This window comes from Rousettus aegyptiacus, unplaced genomic scaffold, assembly GCF_014176215.1.
Source record: "Rousettus aegyptiacus isolate mRouAeg1 unplaced genomic scaffold, mRouAeg1.p scaffold_m13_p_16, whole genome shotgun sequence".
NCBI classification, from domain to species: domain Eukaryota; kingdom Metazoa; phylum Chordata; class Mammalia; order Chiroptera; family Pteropodidae; genus Rousettus; species Rousettus aegyptiacus.
Window position 1 is genome coordinate 52068028 of NW_023416291.1, and position 18568 is coordinate 52086595.

An 18568-nucleotide genomic window follows, 5' to 3' on the forward strand; every position below is an offset into this window, starting at 1 on the left:
CCAGTGGAAAGGACCAGGCCCCACATCCACCTTGGGTACACGTCACCTCCTCCAAGGAGCCTCCCGTGATCCGTTTCTCCTCAGGGGTGTTGCATGATGCTGCTTGCTAAGCTGAACCCACTGTATTCACTGCCTACCCGCGGCACGGTCCATTAAAGGTCCTGATAAGTCCTGCAGTGGAGAAGCCTGGTTCCTTTTGTACAGCCTAGCCTTCCCTTTTCTTTACCTCACCCCAAAATCTCTTGGCGCATTCGTCATTACTTAGACTTTGAGGGCCACGAGGCACGAGCAGGATTTTGGACACTCCTGTGTCCCCGGGGCATTAATCAGGCTCCAGCAGGGGTCAGATAAGCCAGGCAAGAGGCGCGTGACGTCCCGGGTAAAGGGGGTGAGTGCGCGCGGCCCGCCGTGACGTCCGGGGGTGTTTTCCTTCGTTGGGTTTTCTCAGTCCGCGGCCTCCGTGCTGTTCCTCACGCTCGACCTGCCGCAGGGCCTTTGCGCTGGCTGATTCTGCTGCCTGGAACACTGTCCCCCCAGACACCCCCCCCCTGCAGCTCCCTCCCTCCCCTCCCTCAAGGCTTTGCTTCTCGCCGAGGCCTCCCAGAGACCCTCTTTTAAAAGCCACAACCCCCCCCCCCCCCCCATGCTCCAAGACCGGCGGGTGGCCGTTGACGCCAGCCCTGTGTCCCCACAGTGCTGGGCCGCCCCACCCTGTCGGTGCAGCAGACCCCCGAGGGCAGCCTGCTGGCGCGCTGGGAGCCCCCGGCCAGCACCGCCGAGGACCAGGTGCTGGGCTACCGCCTGCAGTTCGGCCGCGAGGACGCGTCGCCCCTGGCCACGCTGGAGTTCCCGCCCACCGAGGACCGCTACACCGCGGCCGGCGTGCACAAGGGGGCCACGTACGTGTTCCGGCTGGCGACCCGGAGCCGCGGCGGCCTGGGCGAGGAGGCGGTGGAGGTCCTGAGCATCCCGGAAGACACGCCCCAAGGCCACCCACAGATCCTCGAGGCGGCCGGCAACGCTTCGGCCGGCACCGTCCTGCTGCGCTGGCTGCCGCCAGTGCCCGCCGAGCGCAACGGGGCCATCGTCAAGTACACGGTGGCCGTCCGGGAGGCCGGCACCCTGGGCCCCGCCCGAGAGACCGAGCTGCCCGCGGCGGCTGAGCCGGGGGCCGAGAACGTGCTCACGCTTCAGGGCCTCAAGCCCGACACGGCCTATGACCTCCAAGTGCGGGCCCACACGCGCCGGGGCCCCGGCCCCTACAGCCCCCCCGTCCGCTACCGGACGTTCCTGCGGGACCAAGGTAGGCGCGCGGCGACCCCCACACCAGAGCCGGACTGGGCCTCGCGCCCCCCCCCACCCCAGCCCCCTCCCTCTCCCCCGCCAGGTAAGTGCTCACTTTTCTGCTTCCTCATGGACGCTCGAGGCGAGTCCGGACCCCCAGGCTCTGGCGTTGGCAAAGGTGGGACATGCCTCGGTGGCACCGCCGGCCCCCACCCCTCCTCCTCTGCCTTCTCTCTGCAGCCGCGCCGTCTCCCCCAGCAGGGACTTGGGACAGGGCCAGGCAGGGCCGGGCCAGGGCCAGGCAGGAAGGCCATAGGCACAGCAGAAGACAGGGAGCGCCTGGGCCGCCCCGTCCTACCCGCTACCCGCCCCGTCCCCCGCTCACCCGGCTTCTCTTCTGCTCTCTCCCGCTCGGCCGCTGCCCGGCGCAGTCTCGCCTAAGAACTTCAAGGTGAAGATGATCATGAAGACCTCGGTCCTGCTCAGCTGGGAGTTCCCCGACAACTACGACTCCCCCACGCCCTACAAGGTGCGGCCCCAAGGCGGCCAGTGGGTCAGCAGGCAGTGTGGGGGGGTGGGCTTTGGCTGTGCTCGGGGTGGGGTGGGAGCGGTCTTCACCGGGAATCGAGGCTCGGTCTGGGTTCAGGCTCGGTTTGGGATTAGGGCTAAGACAGGATTGGGGTGCAGAGCTGGGGCTCAGCTGGGTTAGAGGCTCAGTCTAAACAGGCTAAGTCTGGGGCGGGAGCTGCTTCTGGGACCAGGGCTTAGTCAGATTGAGTTGAGACTCAGAGCTGGGGCTCAGCTAGGATTGAGGCTCTGTCAGAAGTTGGGGCCCAGTTTTAGAGTGTTAGAGCTCAGTCAGGGGTGGGATTCACGAGTCGGGGCTTAGCCTGGGGTTAGAGCTCTGCTGGGGTGGAGGCTCAGTGTGGCGGGGTCAGGGCTGAGTCTGGATCGCGGCTCAGTCGGGGCGGGGGCTGGGCGCAGAGCTGCACTGAGCCGGACCTGGCCCACAGATCCAGTACAATGGGCTCACGCTGGACGTCGACGGCCGAACCACCAAGAAGCTCATCACGCACCTCAAGCCCAACACCTTCTACAACTTTGTGCTGACCAACCGGGGCAGCAGCCTGGGTGGCCTCCAGCAGACTGTCACCGCCTGGACCGCCTTCAACCTGCTCAGTGGCAAGCCTAGTGTGGCCCCGAAGCCCGACACCGACGGCTTCATCTTGGTGTACCTGCCCGACGGCCAGAGCCCCGTGCCCGTCCAGTATGCTCAACCCCCCGCCCCCGGGACCCCTGGCACCCCTCAGCTAGCGTGGGACCGGGGCCGGCTGCGGCACCTTCTGGTGCCTGCATTTCCTCACCTCGTGTAAAGTGGGGGTTACGTCAGCCTCACGTCACGTGTCCCGTGCTCCCCATGGGCGCTGTCACGACACGTGGTCGTGGGTCTGCTCCTCCAGCATTTCCTGACATGCCCGTGTAGTTGATCATCCACTGATTTGGGGTTCCCAGATTGATGGGGGGACACCTAAACCCAGAAGCTTGGCCCTTTGGTGTGGCAGTAAGAGGCACCAGAGTCCCCAGTGGGGAGAGGACTTTGCTTGGGAGGCAGAGGGAAATTAAGGGCTCCAAAAATGTGTGGGCGTGGAAGTGGGGGTTTTGAAGGATGTGTAGGAGTTCAAGGGCTGTAATTGCATGGGGTAGGCTTCTTGTGCAGAAGGCACAGTGTCATCGAAGGCCTTTCGGTTCAAACACAGCTGGGGCTGCAGGGGAAAGGCCTGCCACTGTGGGCAGAAGGGAGGGCTCAGTGCGGGGGCTCCCCACGCACTCCCAGACGGCAGGGCTCGCTCACGACTCCCCTCTGCTCCTCCCAACAGGAGCTACTTCATCGTGATGGTGCCGCTGCGCAAGTCTCGTGGTGGCCAGTTTCTGACCCCACTGGGCAGCCCCGAGGACATGGACCTGGAGGAGGTGAGGGCTGTGGGCCTGGCCACGGGCAGACGTCCTGGCCACTGGGCACCCCCGTCAAGCCCACCATGCCGTGCCCCGCCGCACGCACACATCATGCCCTGCCGCGCCCACCACGTGGCGCCCCGCCCCACTGGGCCACGCCCACCACGTGGCGCCCCGCCCCACTCCACGTCGGGCCCCGCCCCAGTGGGCCACGCCCACCACGTGGCGCCCCGCCCCACTCCACGTCGGGCCCCGCCCCAGTGGGCCACGCCCCGCCCGGCTCTGAGCGAGGCCCGCCCGCCTGTCCCCCGCAGCTCACCCAGGACGTCTCCCGGCTGCAGCGGCGCAGCCTGCGGCATTCCCGCCAGCTCGAGGCGCCGCGGCCCTACATCGCGGCGCGCTTCTCCGTGCTGCCGTCCACCTTCCAGCCGGGCGACCAGAAGCAGTACGGCGGCTTTGACAACAGAGGCCTGGAGCCCGGCCACCGCTACGTCCTCTTCGTGCTGGCCGTGCTGCAGAAGAGCGAGCCGGTGAGTGCCCGGATCCGGCAACCCCGCCCCCCGGGGTGGCCGCAGGCCCCAGGGCCAGGGCCTCAGGTCCAGACACGGACCCCACCCCACCCCACCCCGCCCAGCTCCCTGCACTCAGAGTCGGGGGACTCCCAAGAGGAAGGCGTTTAGGGGGAGGGGCTTTGGGACTGGGGCTTTGACGGGTGTGTAGGAGTTCGGCAAACACAAGGCAGCCCAGGACTTGGCCATGTCACAGTCTGGAGGTGCAAGAGGAGCGAAGGACTTCGGGAGGCCAGCGCGGGGGTGGCGGGGAGAGCGGAGATGAGCGCGGCCAGCGGGGTCGGCTCGCGGGGGCCAGAGGAGGGGTGGCGGGGGCTGGGCACAGAGGTTTGTGTGGGAGCGGGGTCCTGAGGGAGGTCCCCGCCCTCTGCCCCGCTCTGCAGACGTTTGCGGCCAGCCCCTTCTCAGACCCCTTCCAGCTGGACAACCCCGACCCCCAGCCCATCGTGGACGGCGAGGAGGGCCTCATCTGGGTGATCGGGCCGGTGCTGGCTGTGGTCTTCATCATCTGCATCGTCATCGCCATCCTGCTCTACAAGAAGTGAGGCCCCGCCTGAGGGGGAGAGACCTGGGAAGGGGGGGCTCGGGGCAGGCCTAGGGAGGGGTCGTCTCAGGCCCTCACAGAGGCCCTCGCTGGGCCGGGTAGGGAAACCGAGGCTCAGAGGTCAAGCCGCGTGTTCGATGTCACACGGCCTGGGGTTCAGACCACGCCAGCAGTCCGACTCCTCGTGAGCCCCACACGACTCAGCACGATTTGGGGCAGAGGCGGCCTCTGTCCAGTTTAATGACGAAAGTCACCAGGCGGCCACCTGGGACGTGTCGCAGCTTAGACGGCGAGGGGGGGGGGGACCCAGCAGGGAGGCTCCCCCCCATTTGCTGGCCGAGACCAAGGCTCGGCGACGTTACGGCCACCGGCCGTCACCGAACAGGCCCTGCGTGGCCAGCACACGCTCACCTGTCCTCTTTCCCTCCTCACCTGCGTCTGCACATGGGAGCAGCAAACCCGACAGGTGAGCACCGGGCCTGCCCCCGGAGGGGAGGCCTGAGGCGGGAGGCCGAGGAGCGGCTGGGGCGGCGCTGAGCCCGCGGGGCGGGGTGCCCCGGCTGCCCCAGCAGCTGCCACGCGCCCGGGTGGGGCCGGGAGCCCAGCCGTGCGCACAGCTGGCCTCGTGCCGCCCGCTGGGCCGCGTTCGCGGTGCCGGCGTGTGCCCGTCCGTGCGCACACTTGGCACAGAGGTGCTCACACGCTCCTCTCCCCGCCCCCCATGAAGTAAACGCAAGGACTCGGAGCCCCGCACCAAGTGCCTGCTGAACAACGCCGACCTCGCCCCCCACCACCCCAAGGACCCTGTGGAAATGAGGCGCATTAACTTCCAGACGCCAGGTAGGCCCCGCCTCCCGCTGCGGGGACAGCGCCCGCCGGAGAGGGTGCCGCCGCCCGCCGCCCGCCTGTGGCCCGCGCAGCCGTGGCCCTTGCAGTTAGACTCCAGCGACCCCACCGTCTGCGGGGCGGGCGCGGGCCGCTTGCAGGCAGGCGAGGCGTTCGAGAGTTGCTGGCCGTTGCTGGCGCCTCTGAGAGCTTAAGGGGCGTCTGCAGACAAAACCAAAAGAGCCTCGTTTTTCCCGGCAGGAAGAGGTGCTTCCGCGCGCCCCTCTCGACTCGAGCCCTTTAGTGGCGCGTGTTGGCGTCTTCCCGTGGCCTTTCCCGTGCTGCTCTGGGGTGTGCCCCGAGCAGGGCATGGAACGTGCAGCTCCCCGGTGCCCTGCCCCTCGCCCCACGGGGGCCACAGGTGCCCCTGCTGCCCCTGCCTCTTCGCGGTTTCCTGTAGGTTCACAGGGTGCCGCTGTAGTCGCCGGCCCCGCCCGGCAGGCAACGGCATCTTGTTCATGACCACGTCCACGCAGTGGCGCACGCACCCCGTTTCCTCTCTCTTCGTGCCAGCCACTCCTAACCAAAGGGGTTCACGTTTAACCGATGGCTGCTGTCTTCCTCGTGCTCAGTCCCTCTGCCCGCCCTCTGGCCTCCACTTGCTGCATCCGAACTGGTTCCCGTTAGCCGTTTCCGAATGGAGGTTTTAAACGTTTGCATTCAACTGGCGGCCGCTGTTTTCAGGGTCTCACCTGCCATTGCAGGGGCCGGACTGTCTCGCCTCAGTTCTGTGTTTGTCGAATGAGGATTCCGAGGGTTTGCATTTAACTGACGGCTGCAGCCCTCCACAATGGATTGCGCAAGGTCTCACGTGGCCTCTCTCGTGGACGCCCTTCTCTTGTCTGTCTCTGGACAGAGAAGAGTCTCTGTCTCACGTCAGCGATGTGTCCCTCCGGGTATCTTTAAATGTGCGCGTTTAGCTGATGGCCTCATGGGCCCCTACATCCTTCCCCTGCCCCCGGGTTTCTCCCTCACCGTCCCGCGTCCTCCTCCAGAACTCCCCCTCGCGGACGCCAGCAGGGGACCCGAGGCCAGGTTGGTCTGGGGCACGTGTTGACGGAAGAACCCCAAACTCTGGGATCTTCCTGCAGCGGCCGCGGGTCCTCGGGTGGGGCCGGCAGCCGTGAGCGCCCGTTGCCGACACCGCCGAGCCCCTGCCCCTGGCCCTGCCGGCTGGGTGCTGGCGCGCGCCCGGCGCGGGCAGGGGGGCGGCGGCCCCCGGGCCTTTTCATCTGTTTACTGTTTGCTGTCTCTGCAGATTCAGGCCTCAGCAGCCCCCTCGGGGAGCCGGGGCTTCGCTTTGAAAGTTAGTTCCTGTGTCCTGTTCTCGGCTTCCTGTCGCCGCCCGTCTGTTGTCATCCTCGGTTTCTCCATCCCGCCTCCTAGCTCTGCCCCAGCCCCCGTCCTGCGCTGGCTTCGGGGGTGGCGGGAGGGTCTGGTCTGCTGGGCCCCGGGTTTGCCGGCTGTGGCTAGCGGGGCGCAGAGGGGCACAGGCGAGACACACGTGCACACGCCTGTGTGAGGACGGGAGCCCGCCCACGCGACAGCTGGGGGCCCGCCGGGCCGGGCACGCCAGCCTCAGGCCCTGCCGCGGGCGGCTCGGGGCGCGCGCGAGCAGCCGCCGTTTGCCGTCCGGCCCGGCGGTGTTTTAACGGGTCAGGCCCGGTGCGTCCGTGGCGCCCTCCGCTGCAGAGCGAGTGTGAGCGTGAGCGCACACGTAGCCGTCACCCTCTGAGAGGACAGGCGTGGCAGGCCAGAGAGCAGGAAGGGCCCGGCCCGCCCCGCTGCCCCCTGCCACCCCCGGGGGCTCTGGAGATCAGGGACGCCACCGGTCCACGTGGCCGATGAGGACCGGGCCTCAGAGCAGGGCGTGGCACCCCGGCCCCACGCAGGTGTCCAGAGGGCTTGGGACACCCCCACATCCCCCCGTCAGACCCCTCAGCTCTGCCTCTGATCCCGGGAGGGCAGAAAGGGGCGTTGCCCCCTGCGCCCTCACTGGGGAGCAGAGTTTCTGGAGGCCCAGCCAGCTGTCATCTGTTGCTTCATTTCTGAGTTACCCACCCGCTTCCCACCACAAAGCACTAGGAGCTCGAGGTCCCACAGGGCGGTCCTTCCCCAGCTGGGGCGGGGGCCTGGGGCAGACACGGAGCCAGGGGCGTCGGGCGCGGCTGGGCTGCAGCCGCTAATGCTCCAGTTGCAGGCCCGCAAGCCTGGGGTCCCCCCACCCCGCCACACCCTCTAACCGCAGCTCGTCCATCGCAGACTCACGCTGTAGAGCACCCCACCCCCAGCCCCTGGGCTGGCCCCGGAGTGACCAGCCCACGCCGCGGCTCTGCTCTCCCTGCAGGCATGCTCAGCCACCCGCCGGTCCCCATCACGGACATGGCCGAGCACACGGAACGCCTCAAGGCCAACGACAGCCTCAAGCTCTCCCAGGAGTACGAGGTGAGCCCACCCCTGCCTCCCGCCCTCCCGGGCCGCCAGCACCCAGGCTGACCCTCCCACCCGCCCGTGCCCCGCAGTCCATCGACCCGGGCCAGCAGTTCACGTGGGAGCACTCCAACCTGGAGGTGAACAAGCCCAAGAACCGCTACGCCAACGTCATCGCGTACGACCACTCCCGAGTCATCCTGCAGCCCATCGAAGGTAGCCCGCCGGCCCCGGCTCCGGCCCACCCTCCCCCGTTCCCCAGACAGCGCGGGGCCCCGCAGCCCCCGGCCCGCGTCGCAGGCTAGGGGACACACCGAAGCCCGGTTCCGGGCTCAGGCCTGGTCCGGCTCCAGCCAGAGGCCGCTGGGAGCGTTCAGACGTGTGTGCGATCGATGTCCGTCACGGTCCCGTCTGTCCCTCCGCGCTGCTGGTTCTCAGCTGGGGCAGTTCTGACCCCTGGGGACATTCGGCAACATCTGGGGGTGTGTTTGTACTCACAGACGGGGGCGGGGGGCGCTGGTTTCACCTGGAGGGCGGAGGCCCGGGATCACACCGAACCCTGACGGTATGCGGGACGCCCGCACAGCAGAGAGCGCCTCGCCCCACCGCGGTCCTGCCGCCAGGGGAGGCGGAGCACACGCCGCGACCCCGCGGGGGCAGGTCGGGGCAGCCCCGGAGGGCTTCCCGGTGGCTGCGTGGAGCCCCCTGCGAAGGGCAGGGCGCCCCGCCCATCCCGGCTTCTCGCCCCGGCCACAGGCGTCGTGGGCAGCGACTACATCAACGCCAACTACGTGGACGGCTACCGGCGGCAGAACGCGTACATCGCCACGCAGGGGCCGCTGCCCGAGACCTTCGGGGACTTCTGGCGCATGGCGTGGGAGCAGCGCTCGGCCACCATCGTCATGATGACGCGGCTGGAGGAGAAGTCACGGGTGAGGCCTGGGGCCCGCCGCCCGGGGCCCCAGCCGGCCCCGGCCCACACTCACGGCTGTGCTCTCGCCCGGTGCAGATCAAGTGCGACCAGTACTGGCCCAACCGGGGCACAGAAACCTACGGCTGCATCCAGGTCACGCTGCTGGACACCATCGAGCTGGCCACGTTCTGCGTGCGGACATTCTCCCTGCACAAGGTGCGGCCCCGGCAGGGCTGGCGGAGGCGGGAGGCGGGATGGGGCGGGGCCGGCGGCGGCGGGAGGTGTGACAGGCTGGGCGTCACCAGGCCCCAGCGCCGCCTCTGGGGGCTCCCCGTCAGACAGAGGCGGCCAAGCACGTTGCCCCTTCACAAAGCCCACTTGACGGGTGGGGAAGCTGAGGCTCAGAGGCGGGCGCCTTTTGTCTCTGGCCAAGCAAGAGGGTAAAGCTCGCCGACCCCAACTTAGCAACGGACTGGGTGCCCTCTCGCCGTCTGTTCTGCCCCGGGTGTTACCCGTGCTCTCATTCGCTGGCCTCGCCCCCCCCGGGCCTGTGACGGGTCCTGGCGGAGTCTGAGCCCTGCCCTCGGGGTGCGCCAAGCCTGGGGCAGCGGACCGAGCTGGGGAGCCTCTGCTGGCCCCACGCGGTGGGGTTGGGGCAGCGCGGTCCGCAGATGGCGGTTTAACTGAGGGCCACTGTCCGCGGCATGGATCCCTCCGACTTCCGCATCAGCGGTTTTCATTTGGGGCGGTTAGCCACCCAGGGGCCACTTTTTATGGTCGTGATGGGGGGAGGAGGTGCTTCCGGCACCATGAGGATCCCCTGACCCCAGTCAGGTCCTCTCAAGTGCCGGAAAACTGAGTAGACAGACCAGAGGGCATGAGGGGTCTGGGTCCATTCACAGGTGTGGAGCCCACACTGTGGTCAGGCCCTGACCTGGGTACCAGGACACAGCGGGGACTCAGGGAGACAGAGTGTCCTGCCCTCGTGTGGATGAGACACAGAGAAAAGACGAAAATGACAAGAAATCTTTTTTTAATTTAATCAATTGCGTCGGAGTGATGTTGTAACAACACACAAGTTGCAGGTCCACGTCTTTATCACGCGACCCGTGTGGTCCATCGCGTGCCGACCCCCGACGTCTGTCTCCTTCCGTCACCGTGCGTGTGGCCCCCCGCCCCTCTTCCCCTCTGGTAACCACCGTTCTGTTTCTGTAGCCATGAGTTTGTCTCTTTTGTTTGTTTGTTCATTTGTTTTGTATCCCACGTGTGAATGAAATCGTTGGTTTCTTGTCCTTTGTCTGACCTGTTTCACTTAGCACGATGCTGTCAGGGTCCATCCATGTTGTCACTAGTGGCGGAATTACATCTTTTTACGGCTGAGTAATATTCCACTGTATAACACACCACGGCTCCTGTGTCCATCACCTGTCAAAGGACACTTCGGTGGTTTCCGAGTCTTGGCTACTGTGAATGATGCTGCGGTGAACATTAGGGTGCGCGTGTCTTTACAGATAAACGTTTTCAGATTTCTGGGGTAGACACCCAGAAGTCGAGTCGCGGGTGACCTCTAAGTCCTGGCCACAGTGCCCGGAAGGGTGGAGCTGCCATCCGCCGAGAGGGGGGCAGCCGGTTTGGAGAGAAGGTTGGAGCACAGTGTTGGCCATGTTGTTTTGGGAGGACGTGAAATTTAGCTTGTGGAGACCCCCTCAGTGTCCAGTGGGCAGCTGGACCCCCAAGTCAGACCGTGAGGGGTGCGGTGGCCTGGAGGCCGTGAACTCAGGTGTCCTCCGCACGTGGGCAGCGGGCTGCAGTGACGGGCAGTGTCCCTGGGGTGTGGTGGCCCCGAGGCCACGAACTCGGGTGTCCCCCGCACGTGGGCAGCGGGCTGCAGTGACGGGCAGTGTCCCTGTCGCCCTCAGAACGGCTCCAGCGAGAAACGTGAGGTCCGTCAGTTCCAGTTCACGGCGTGGCCGGACCACGGGGTGCCCGAGTACCCCACGCCGTTCCTGGCTTTTCTGCGGAGAGTCAAGACCTGCAACCCGCCGGACGCCGGCCCCGTCGTGGTCCACTGCAGGTGCGCCTGTCCGTCCTCCCCGCCCGACGCCCGTCTGTCCCCCGCCCTGCGCCCCCTCACCTGGGGGCCCCTGACCCTGCGCTCGTGCCCGCAGCGCTGGCGTGGGCCGCACCGGCTGCTTCATCGTCATCGACGCCATGCTGGAGCGCATCAAGCCCGAGAAGACGGTGGACGTGTACGGCCACGTGACGCTCATGCGGTCGCAGCGCAACTACATGGTGCAGACCGAGGACCAGTACAGCTTCATCCACGAGGCCCTGCTGGAGGCCGTGGGCTGCGGCAACACCGAGGTGCCGGCCCGCAGCCTCTACGCCTACATCCAGAAGCTGGCCCAGGTGGAGCCCGGCGAGCACGTCGCGGGCATGGAGCTCGAGTTCAAGGTGGGAGGGCCGCGGGGGTCGCCGCGGGGGGCGGGGCGCTGTCGGGAGCCGGGGACCAGAGTTCGGGGGCGGCGAGCCCCCGCCTGCCTGCCGCCGGACCCCGAGCGCTCCGGCTGGGGCCGTCCTGACGGCCGCCCCGCCCCCACAGCGGCTCGCCAACTCCAAAGCCCACACGTCCCGCTTCATCAGTGCCAACCTGCCTTGTAACAAGTTCAAGAACCGCCTGGTGAACATCATGCCGTACGAGAGCACGCGCGTCTGCCTGCAGCCCATCCGGGGCGTGGAGGGCTCCGACTACATCAACGCCAGCTTCATCGACGGCTACAGGTACCTCGCCTTCGCCCCGGGTCCCAGCCCTGTCCCCCAGGGGCCTCCACGCCTGCCGGGGTGACAACGCCGGACAGACCCTGCCAGCCGGGTGCAGTCACGGCTGAGGACGCTCTCAGTTTGTACTTAACTGATGACTGCTGTCCAGCGTCCGACGGGTGGAGGCCGAGGATTTCGTTCAGCACCCTGTAGTGTGCAGGGGTGACCCGGCCTCGTTTGCCAGCACCGCTGAGGGAGGGAAACCGTGGCCGGGGGAGGGTGTCCAGGCGGAAGGTACGGCCCGTGCAGAGGCGAGGGAGAGCGTGGCGTGTGCGGGCTCATGAGAGTGGCTCACTGGCACCTGCGGGAGAGACGAGCGGACAGGCCTGCGTTTCCCTCAGAGAGCTGGTGTCCTGAGGCCGGCAGTTCCCCGTGGGAGCTTTGGGGGTGCTGAGTCAGACGGGGCGGGGGTGGTCCACCGGCCGCCTGACCCGTGCGGCGGCATCGAGCCGGTTGGAGGCCCGGGCCCCCCGCAGCTGCACGCTCTCCGCCCCCGCCCCGCAGGCAGCAGAAGGCCTACATCGCCACGCAGGGGCCGCTGGCCGAGACCACGGAGGACTTCTGGCGCATGCTGTGGGAGAACAACTCGACCATCGTGGTGATGCTGACCAAGCTGCGGGAGATGGGCCGGGTAGGCGGGGGCCCCGGGGGGCCGGCGGGGGCCCGGCGGGGCCCCAGACAGGGCTGACCACACCGGCGCCCCCTCCGCAGGAGAAATGTCACCAGTACTGGCCGGCCGAGCGCTCCGCCCGCTACCAGTACTTCGTGGTGGACCCGATGGCAGAGTACAACATGCCTCAGTACATCCTGCGGGAGTTCAAGGTCACGGACGCCCGGGTGAGTGTGGCGCGGGGCCGGCTGGCCAGGCTCGGGCGTCCGCCTGGTGGTCCGGACAGCTCTTCCTGAGCTGGGGGCAGAGCAAGGCCCAGGGGCGGGGACAAGCCGGGGAGGTTGTGGGGAAAAGAGCAAGCGGACCACTTGACCAGGCTCCTCCCACCAGGGGTGTGGAAGGGAGGACCAGGTTCCCGTGGGGACCCCCGCCATGTCCCCACTGGCGTGGGCAGTGAGTCCCCCACTGCTCACTGGGGGACGTGGCCCAAGGGGGTTGTGGGAAAGCGGGGTGGGGCATGCCCTGGAAGCAGCCACCGTGCAGGACCGTGTTAGAGGCTTGGAACCTGGGCAGGAGAGGTGAGGGGTGCTGGGCGATGGGAACGAGCCCGGGATGGACGAGGGTGGTGAGCAGTGGCAGTCGGCGCCACGGGGCGGGGCGGGGTGCGAGGGGGAGGGGGCGTTGCCGGTGGTGGGGAGTGGAAGGGGGCCCATTGGGTGCCCGAGGGCCCAGTTGGTGGGGGAAGAGGGAGAATGCCGGGTGGCATGGCGGGGCGGGGGAAGGGCGGTCAGGACCGAGCGAGCGGCGGCGTCAGCCGAGGTCCGGGGCGTGCGTTCGCGGCGTCAGTGGGACAGCGTAGGGCTGGACCGCAGTGGGGGTGTAAGCGGGATGCTGTCGGGTGGGAGGAAGACGGGACCGCAGCGTGGGATGCGGGCGCGACGGCCCGGGACGCGGGTAGAGCATGGGCCGGCGACGGTGACGCGTTATCCGCAGTGGCCCGGGGAAGAGGATGTTGGAGGACAGGTACCTGGCGGGGGGCGGGGGGGTGAGGAAAGTCGGCGGGAAGTGACTTGTAACGCGTGGTGGCCGTGGAGTGGGAGGAGCTGGAGGAAGGTGAACTGGAGACGGAGCGTGCGGGGCTCGTGCGGGGCGGCGGCGCGCGGAGACCCTGGTGGGCACAAGACCTACCTCCAGGGCGAGGGGGCGGCGCCGGGCGGCCCGCTGTGCTGGAGCCTCGGGGCAGAGGCGGCTACTGCGACGGGACGCGCTGCGAGCAGCGGGCTGGGCGGCGGTGTCCTGGGGCCACCAAGCGCGGGTGGACGCTGGCGGAGAGACGCCGGGCGGGAGGGCGGCGGCCTGTGGCTCCTGTGGCTCCCGGCGGGCGGGGCGGCGCCCGCGGGTGGGGGAGGCTCCGCGCCGCGACCCCTGACCCCCGGCCGGGTCCGGAGACCCCGCGCATGCCGTGTTTCCGCACATGCGCACTCGCGCCGTGCGCGGGCCGGGGTCAGCAGCTGCAAAGCAGAACGGAGCAGGCGGAGCCCCGTGCTGCGCCGGGCGGCTGCGGGGCCGTCGCCAGCGGAGCGAGGCTGACGCCGTGACAGTCCGACGGCTCCGACGCCGGCGGAGCCACCCGATGGGTGGGACACGGGACACAGCGGGATGGCACGAGAGGTCATCGTGTCGCTCAGAATGTCACGCAGCTTAAACTGAATTGCTTGTTTCCGGAATGTCTCGTTTCACGCTTCGGAGCGCGGTTGCCCGTGGGTGACCGGGGGCGGCGTTGGCTGGTGACGGAGGCCGGGATCGGAGGTTGGCAGGGACGGAAAACAACCCCGGCCGTCACCGACTTCAGTAGCCGGACGGGGCTCCTCTGCGTTCCAGGATGGCCAGTCCCGGACCGTCCGGCAGTTCCAGTTCACGGACTGGCCGGAACAGGGCGTGCCAAAGTCCGGGGAGGGCTTCATCGACTTCATCGGCCAAGTGCACAAGACCAAGGAGCAGTTCGGCCAGGACGGCCCCATCTCTGTCCACTGCAGGTGAGCTGCCCCCCCCCAGCCCCGCCCCGTTTCCGGCTGGGGAGACTGGGGCCTGGGAGGCCAGCCGTGGGTCTGAGGCCGCTCGGCTTGGCCCCGCCCCGTTTCCGGCTGGGGAGCCTGGGGCTTGGTCCGCCGTGCCCCTGAGTGCCGCCTCCCCCTGCAGCGCCGGCGTGGGCAGGACCGGCGTCTTCATCACACTCAGCATCGTGCTGGAGCGGATGCGGTACGAGGGCGTGGTGGACATCTTCCAGACGGTGAAGATGCTGCGGACCCAGAGGCCGGCCATGGTGCAGACAGAGGTGAGGTGGGGCGGGCAGCTTGGCCTCGCTCCCCGGCCGCCCGAGCCTCGGTTTCCCCCTTGTTGTCAGTGGGTGTTCTTCCGCACCTGCCTTGGCTGGAAGGGGATTAGTCAGCTCTCGACACCAGCAGATTGAAGTTCAGAGCCGAGCAGGGTCCCTTGGAATGGGCACAGAGGGGTCCGTCCCAGGCCCAGCACGTCTGTAGCTCAGCCAGGGCCCTGCTGCCACCCTGAGTCTAAAGTCACACGGCTCCCCCGGTGGGGAAGCGAGGCCTCCCTGCCACGTCCTCAGACTCTCCCATCTCCGGGCAGACAGCGCTGGAGTCACAGGTTCAGTCCGGAGGCGGCCGCTGAGCGGTGGTTGTTAGCTGCAGGCAGAGAGAGACGGGGGTGGAGTCAGATGTGCGAGCGACAGGCTGCGGGGCGTGGCCGCGGGGGGCCCGGGAGCCCTGGGAGGTGTCAGGAGAGGCGCTGATGGAGCCCCCATCCGGCCCCTCCTGCAGGACGAGTACCAGTTCTGCTACCAGGCAGCCCTGGAATACCTCGGCAGCTTCGACCACTATGCAACGTAAAGCCATGGGCGCCTCCGGCCCGACTCCGCCGGCCCCGAGGCCTCCGCCCGAGCCGGGTGGGCCTCGGGGGCCAGGACCACCAGCGGCCGCCTTCCTGCACGGTCTCTGGGAACAGCGCAGCCCCCGGGCCCCCCATGCGGCCCCAGCCACCTCCCCGGCGCTGGCCACCGCCTTCAGATACTTGCCACATTCCTCATTTCCTTCCAATTCCAAAACAAGAGGTTCCAGGGTGGGGGGTGGGGGGACGGCGAGCAAATGGGGTTCTCCCCAGGACCCGACGAGGGCGGGGCCGCGAACGTGACCCCTTCCCCCCCAGAGCCTTCCGGGCCTGCAGCCTAGGGGCGCTGGGGGGGGGGGTCAGGGGGCAAGTGTCTTTCCAAACTCCGTGTAACTGAATCCAGTGACATTTCCTTTTTTTTAAATAGCGTATTTTTTTTCCTTTTTTTTTTAAAAGAAGAAACAAACAGAAAAAAAAAAACTTGCCAGTCAACAAATTTAAAAAGAAAAACGTTGCTTATTCCTGCTCTGTCCCCAGTGTGTTTTTTTTACTGCAGAAAACGTTCCCGTGCCACGGCCGTGTGCGCACGAGCCCCGACGCCTGTCCCCGTGGCTGGCTTTTTCCTTTTCCCCGCCTTCGGAAGGCGGGCTTCACCCAAGAGCAGGACGTCCTTTCGCTCCTAGTTTCGTTTCTTTTTCTTTTTTTTTTTCCCATTAAATTCTCAGACATATCAAGGACCGTTCTGGGGTGGGGCAGTCGGGGGCTGGAGCCCACCAGCTCCGGGTTCGACGGCGCCAGGGCGGGTGCTGCCAGGGAGGTGGCGGTGACAACCCCCCCCCCCCCCGTCCCCCACAGCCTGCGCCCTGTCGCTCGCCCCCGAGGGGGAAGAGCAAGCAAAGCAAAGCGGGAGCTTCCGCTCCGGGGACGGAGCTCTGCGCCACCTCGGGTCAGGAGCCTTTCCCCCAGGACCAGGGGGCCGCTTTGGGGCGAAAGCAGAAAGGACGGGATCCCCCACCCCCAAGCAAGTGACTTCTTCTCTTTGTACAAGCGCGGCTGTCGCAGCTCTCGAACGCGCTCTTCAAGCCGCGGGGTGACTTTCCCACCTCTGTGTATGTAGATATATCAACTTTGTATTAAAGGAAGGTCGTCCGACCCCGGCCCGTGGTGGCGTCTTTGTCATGCCCCTGTCCAGCCCCTGTCGTCCCTGGGCCTGGCAGGGGTCCAGAGAGGTGATGTTGCTGGTCTGAGGGCACACAGCGTCCCAGAGCCACACCGAACTTTGAACCCAGAACCCAAGTTCCGGTCTCACAGGGGCTGCCCCAGTGATGATACCGTCACCACCACGGAGCATCTACCGGGAGCCAGCTCCTGAGACCCGGGTGTCATCAGCTCAACTTACAGATGTGGAAACAGGGCTCAGGGAAGGCGCCAGTCTAAAGCACACAGTGGGTGTGGAATGGAGCTGGGGTCCATCCGCTGGCCAGTCTTATCCCCAGCCCCAAACAGCGCCCCCTGCCGCCGTCTCCAGAAGGGGCCGAGCCCGGGGAAGAAAGCATTGCGTAGGGAGCACCCCTCTTAGCCAGAAGGGGACCCGCACTCAGAGCAGAGGCAGACCCCGGGGTTGGGAGGGCAAGCCGCTTCCTCTGGGAGCCAGAGACGGGATGAAGGACACCTCCCCTCGTGGTCACGCAGAAGCCTCGGGGACAAGGACGGGGGCCCGGCCTGTGGAACGGGGGTCACCCCATTTAGAAACCCTCAGACTTAGTATAAGATGCAACCAATACCGTCAGTAACCTTAGTCAAATAGATCCATCAGACTCTATATCCCGAACCCCCAAATCCTTAAACACACACGGAACATGTATAAAAAGCATTTAGAAAAACCATTTAGGTGGGCAGCTTTACAAACTCCAAGAAGCAAATATTAGCTAAGATGACCTGATTCGGGCACCAGGGAAGGTTCTGCAGTAAAGGCAGCCTACAACAGGAAATTATAAAACATTTCTAAGTAAGGCGGGGCTTTAAAGAAGGAATCAACAGAAATAACGATTCTTTTGAAACTGAACAAGTAGTCCATTATGCAGTTAAACCCGTGGACTGCAGCCAAAGGCATACCCAGAGAAAAACGCAGAGCCTTCAACACATTGATCAGAAGACATTTGAAAAATAAATGAACTTAAAAAAACAAACCAACTTTCAATTCAAATAACTGGAAAGGAATAGAAAAAATTCTAATAAAAAGATAAGACTGGAAATTAACTCTAGGCATCGTCGAGTTATATTCTCTTGCATTAAAAACATTTAGCTCCTAACTTATGAATTCAGTAAGGGAGAACCATCCTCTTAGTGACAGAGTATGGGACAAAAAGAGAAAAGTCTGACTAACCTGAACCTGGTCCTAGCTTAATCATCCAAGACCTTACCAACAGGTTAGCTGGCTAGTCTGCCCAGAGAACTCCTACTCAGTCCTCTAAGCCCCATCCTAAAAGCCTTTCTAAGAAAGCATCCTTTACTTCCCTGCTCTGGTCTCCCAAGCCCATGAGGCCAAAGTGTCTGAATAGGGTATCCTTGCTCTCCTTACTGGAAACAGGACAAAGGGTCTCTAGGGAAGGTTACTGGGTGTGACCCTCAGCTCTGTGGTTCGGCCCTTGAGATGGCCATCGTTGGGATAAGTGGTGGCAGGCAGGGGTTTATCGGGCCTTCCTTGAAGAGGGGAGCCCTAAGGAATTGCTTCGACCTACAGGCATGGCCACCGAGACCCCGAGCATCTCCGGCTGCCTTGGTCCTGACACGGGATGTTCTAACACCCCCCCCCCATTTATTGAGCACTCATTACATGTTGCCTCGCACCCTCTCATTCGATCCTGACAACGCACCAGTGGACAGACGAGACTATAGGCTCAGAGAGGTCGGGGCTCTCACCCAAGGTGACGCAGACAGTAAGTCGTGTTGCTGCACGTGGGCTCAGGTCAGGCCACTTCCCACGGCCATAGTGAGGGAGCCGAAGCCATCTCCGAGCTCTGCCTGCTCGTGGGTAGTGTCAGCCACACGCGCCGCAGCCCCAAGCTGGGAAGGGCAGAGCCTAGAGCAGAGCACCCCCCCACCCGCTGCCAAGGATCTGTAGGGCGCCAAAGCACTGCAGTGCTCTGTGAAGTGCAAATACCCTGAATACACGCTCGGTCCCTAACACCACCACTTAAAAGTGTCTGGAGCAAAAACAGCCACCAGGTGGGAACCACGGTGGCACTAAGACCGGCCCCGACTCGAAACGGAAAGACCACGGCGTCAAAGTAAGGCTCTCGAGGAGATGGACGACGCAGTAGCGAACTCGGACAGGTAGGTGTGTGCCGGACTCCTCACCCAGCAAATCAGGAACACGCGCTCTGTCCGCGTGCGGAGCTGCCACACGTAAGCGGAGCCTGTCCGAGCGGTCAAGGAAAGCTCAGGTCGGACCGACGTAGCCACAGGGCAGTAATAAATCCACAACGACCTCTACGTCCTGAATCCACGTCATTAGAAGTGTTAAATGGTAGGTAAAGAAAAGTCACGTGAATTACAAAATAGAGCACCGAATGAGAGCGCTGCCAATAAAAACCGGGGGTATGCCACCAAGAATGGACTCGGAGGTGAACTGAAAGTCAAGCGCATTTGTGGGG

The 18568-nt window shown here is 65.5% G+C and overlaps 1 protein-coding gene across 16 annotated transcripts in view; it reads left to right on the top strand.

The window, feature by feature from the left end:
* The window catches only part of PTPRS (protein tyrosine phosphatase receptor type S), a 90513-nt gene extending 74444 nt beyond the window's left edge, over nt 1-16069 (top strand). For 6 of the 16 annotated variants that reach the window (XM_036234057.1, XM_036234049.1, XM_036234051.1 and 3 more), the window contains 21 exons: nt 695-1303; nt 1716-1813; nt 2298-2551; nt 3162-3255; nt 3552-3767; nt 4190-4347; nt 4805-4816; nt 5078-5190; nt 6494-6541; nt 7583-7680; nt 7758-7881; nt 8422-8597; nt 8675-8794; nt 10498-10652; nt 10747-11032; nt 11181-11359; nt 11903-12029; nt 12110-12235; nt 13890-14044; nt 14208-14343; nt 14846-16069. In XM_036234057.1, the coding sequence (XP_036089950.1) occupies nt 695-1303; nt 1716-1813; nt 2298-2551; nt 3162-3255; nt 3552-3767; nt 4190-4347; nt 4805-4816; nt 5078-5190; nt 6494-6541; nt 7583-7680; nt 7758-7881; nt 8422-8597; nt 8675-8794; nt 10498-10652; nt 10747-11032; nt 11181-11359; nt 11903-12029; nt 12110-12235; nt 13890-14044; nt 14208-14343; nt 14846-14914 (3353 nt within the window). In that variant the 3' untranslated portion in view covers nt 14915-16069. The remainder of the gene's footprint in view (nt 1-694; nt 1304-1715; nt 1814-2297; nt 2552-3161; nt 3256-3551; nt 3768-4189; nt 4348-4804; nt 4817-5077; nt 5191-6493; nt 6542-7582; nt 7681-7757; nt 7882-8421; nt 8598-8674; nt 8795-10497; nt 10653-10746; nt 11033-11180; nt 11360-11902; nt 12030-12109; nt 12236-13889; nt 14045-14207; nt 14344-14845) is intronic. The other 10 variants (XM_036234058.1, XM_036234053.1, XM_036234054.1 and 7 more) reach the window with 4 other exon arrangements.
* Nucleotides 16070-18568: the final 2499 nt, after the last annotated feature.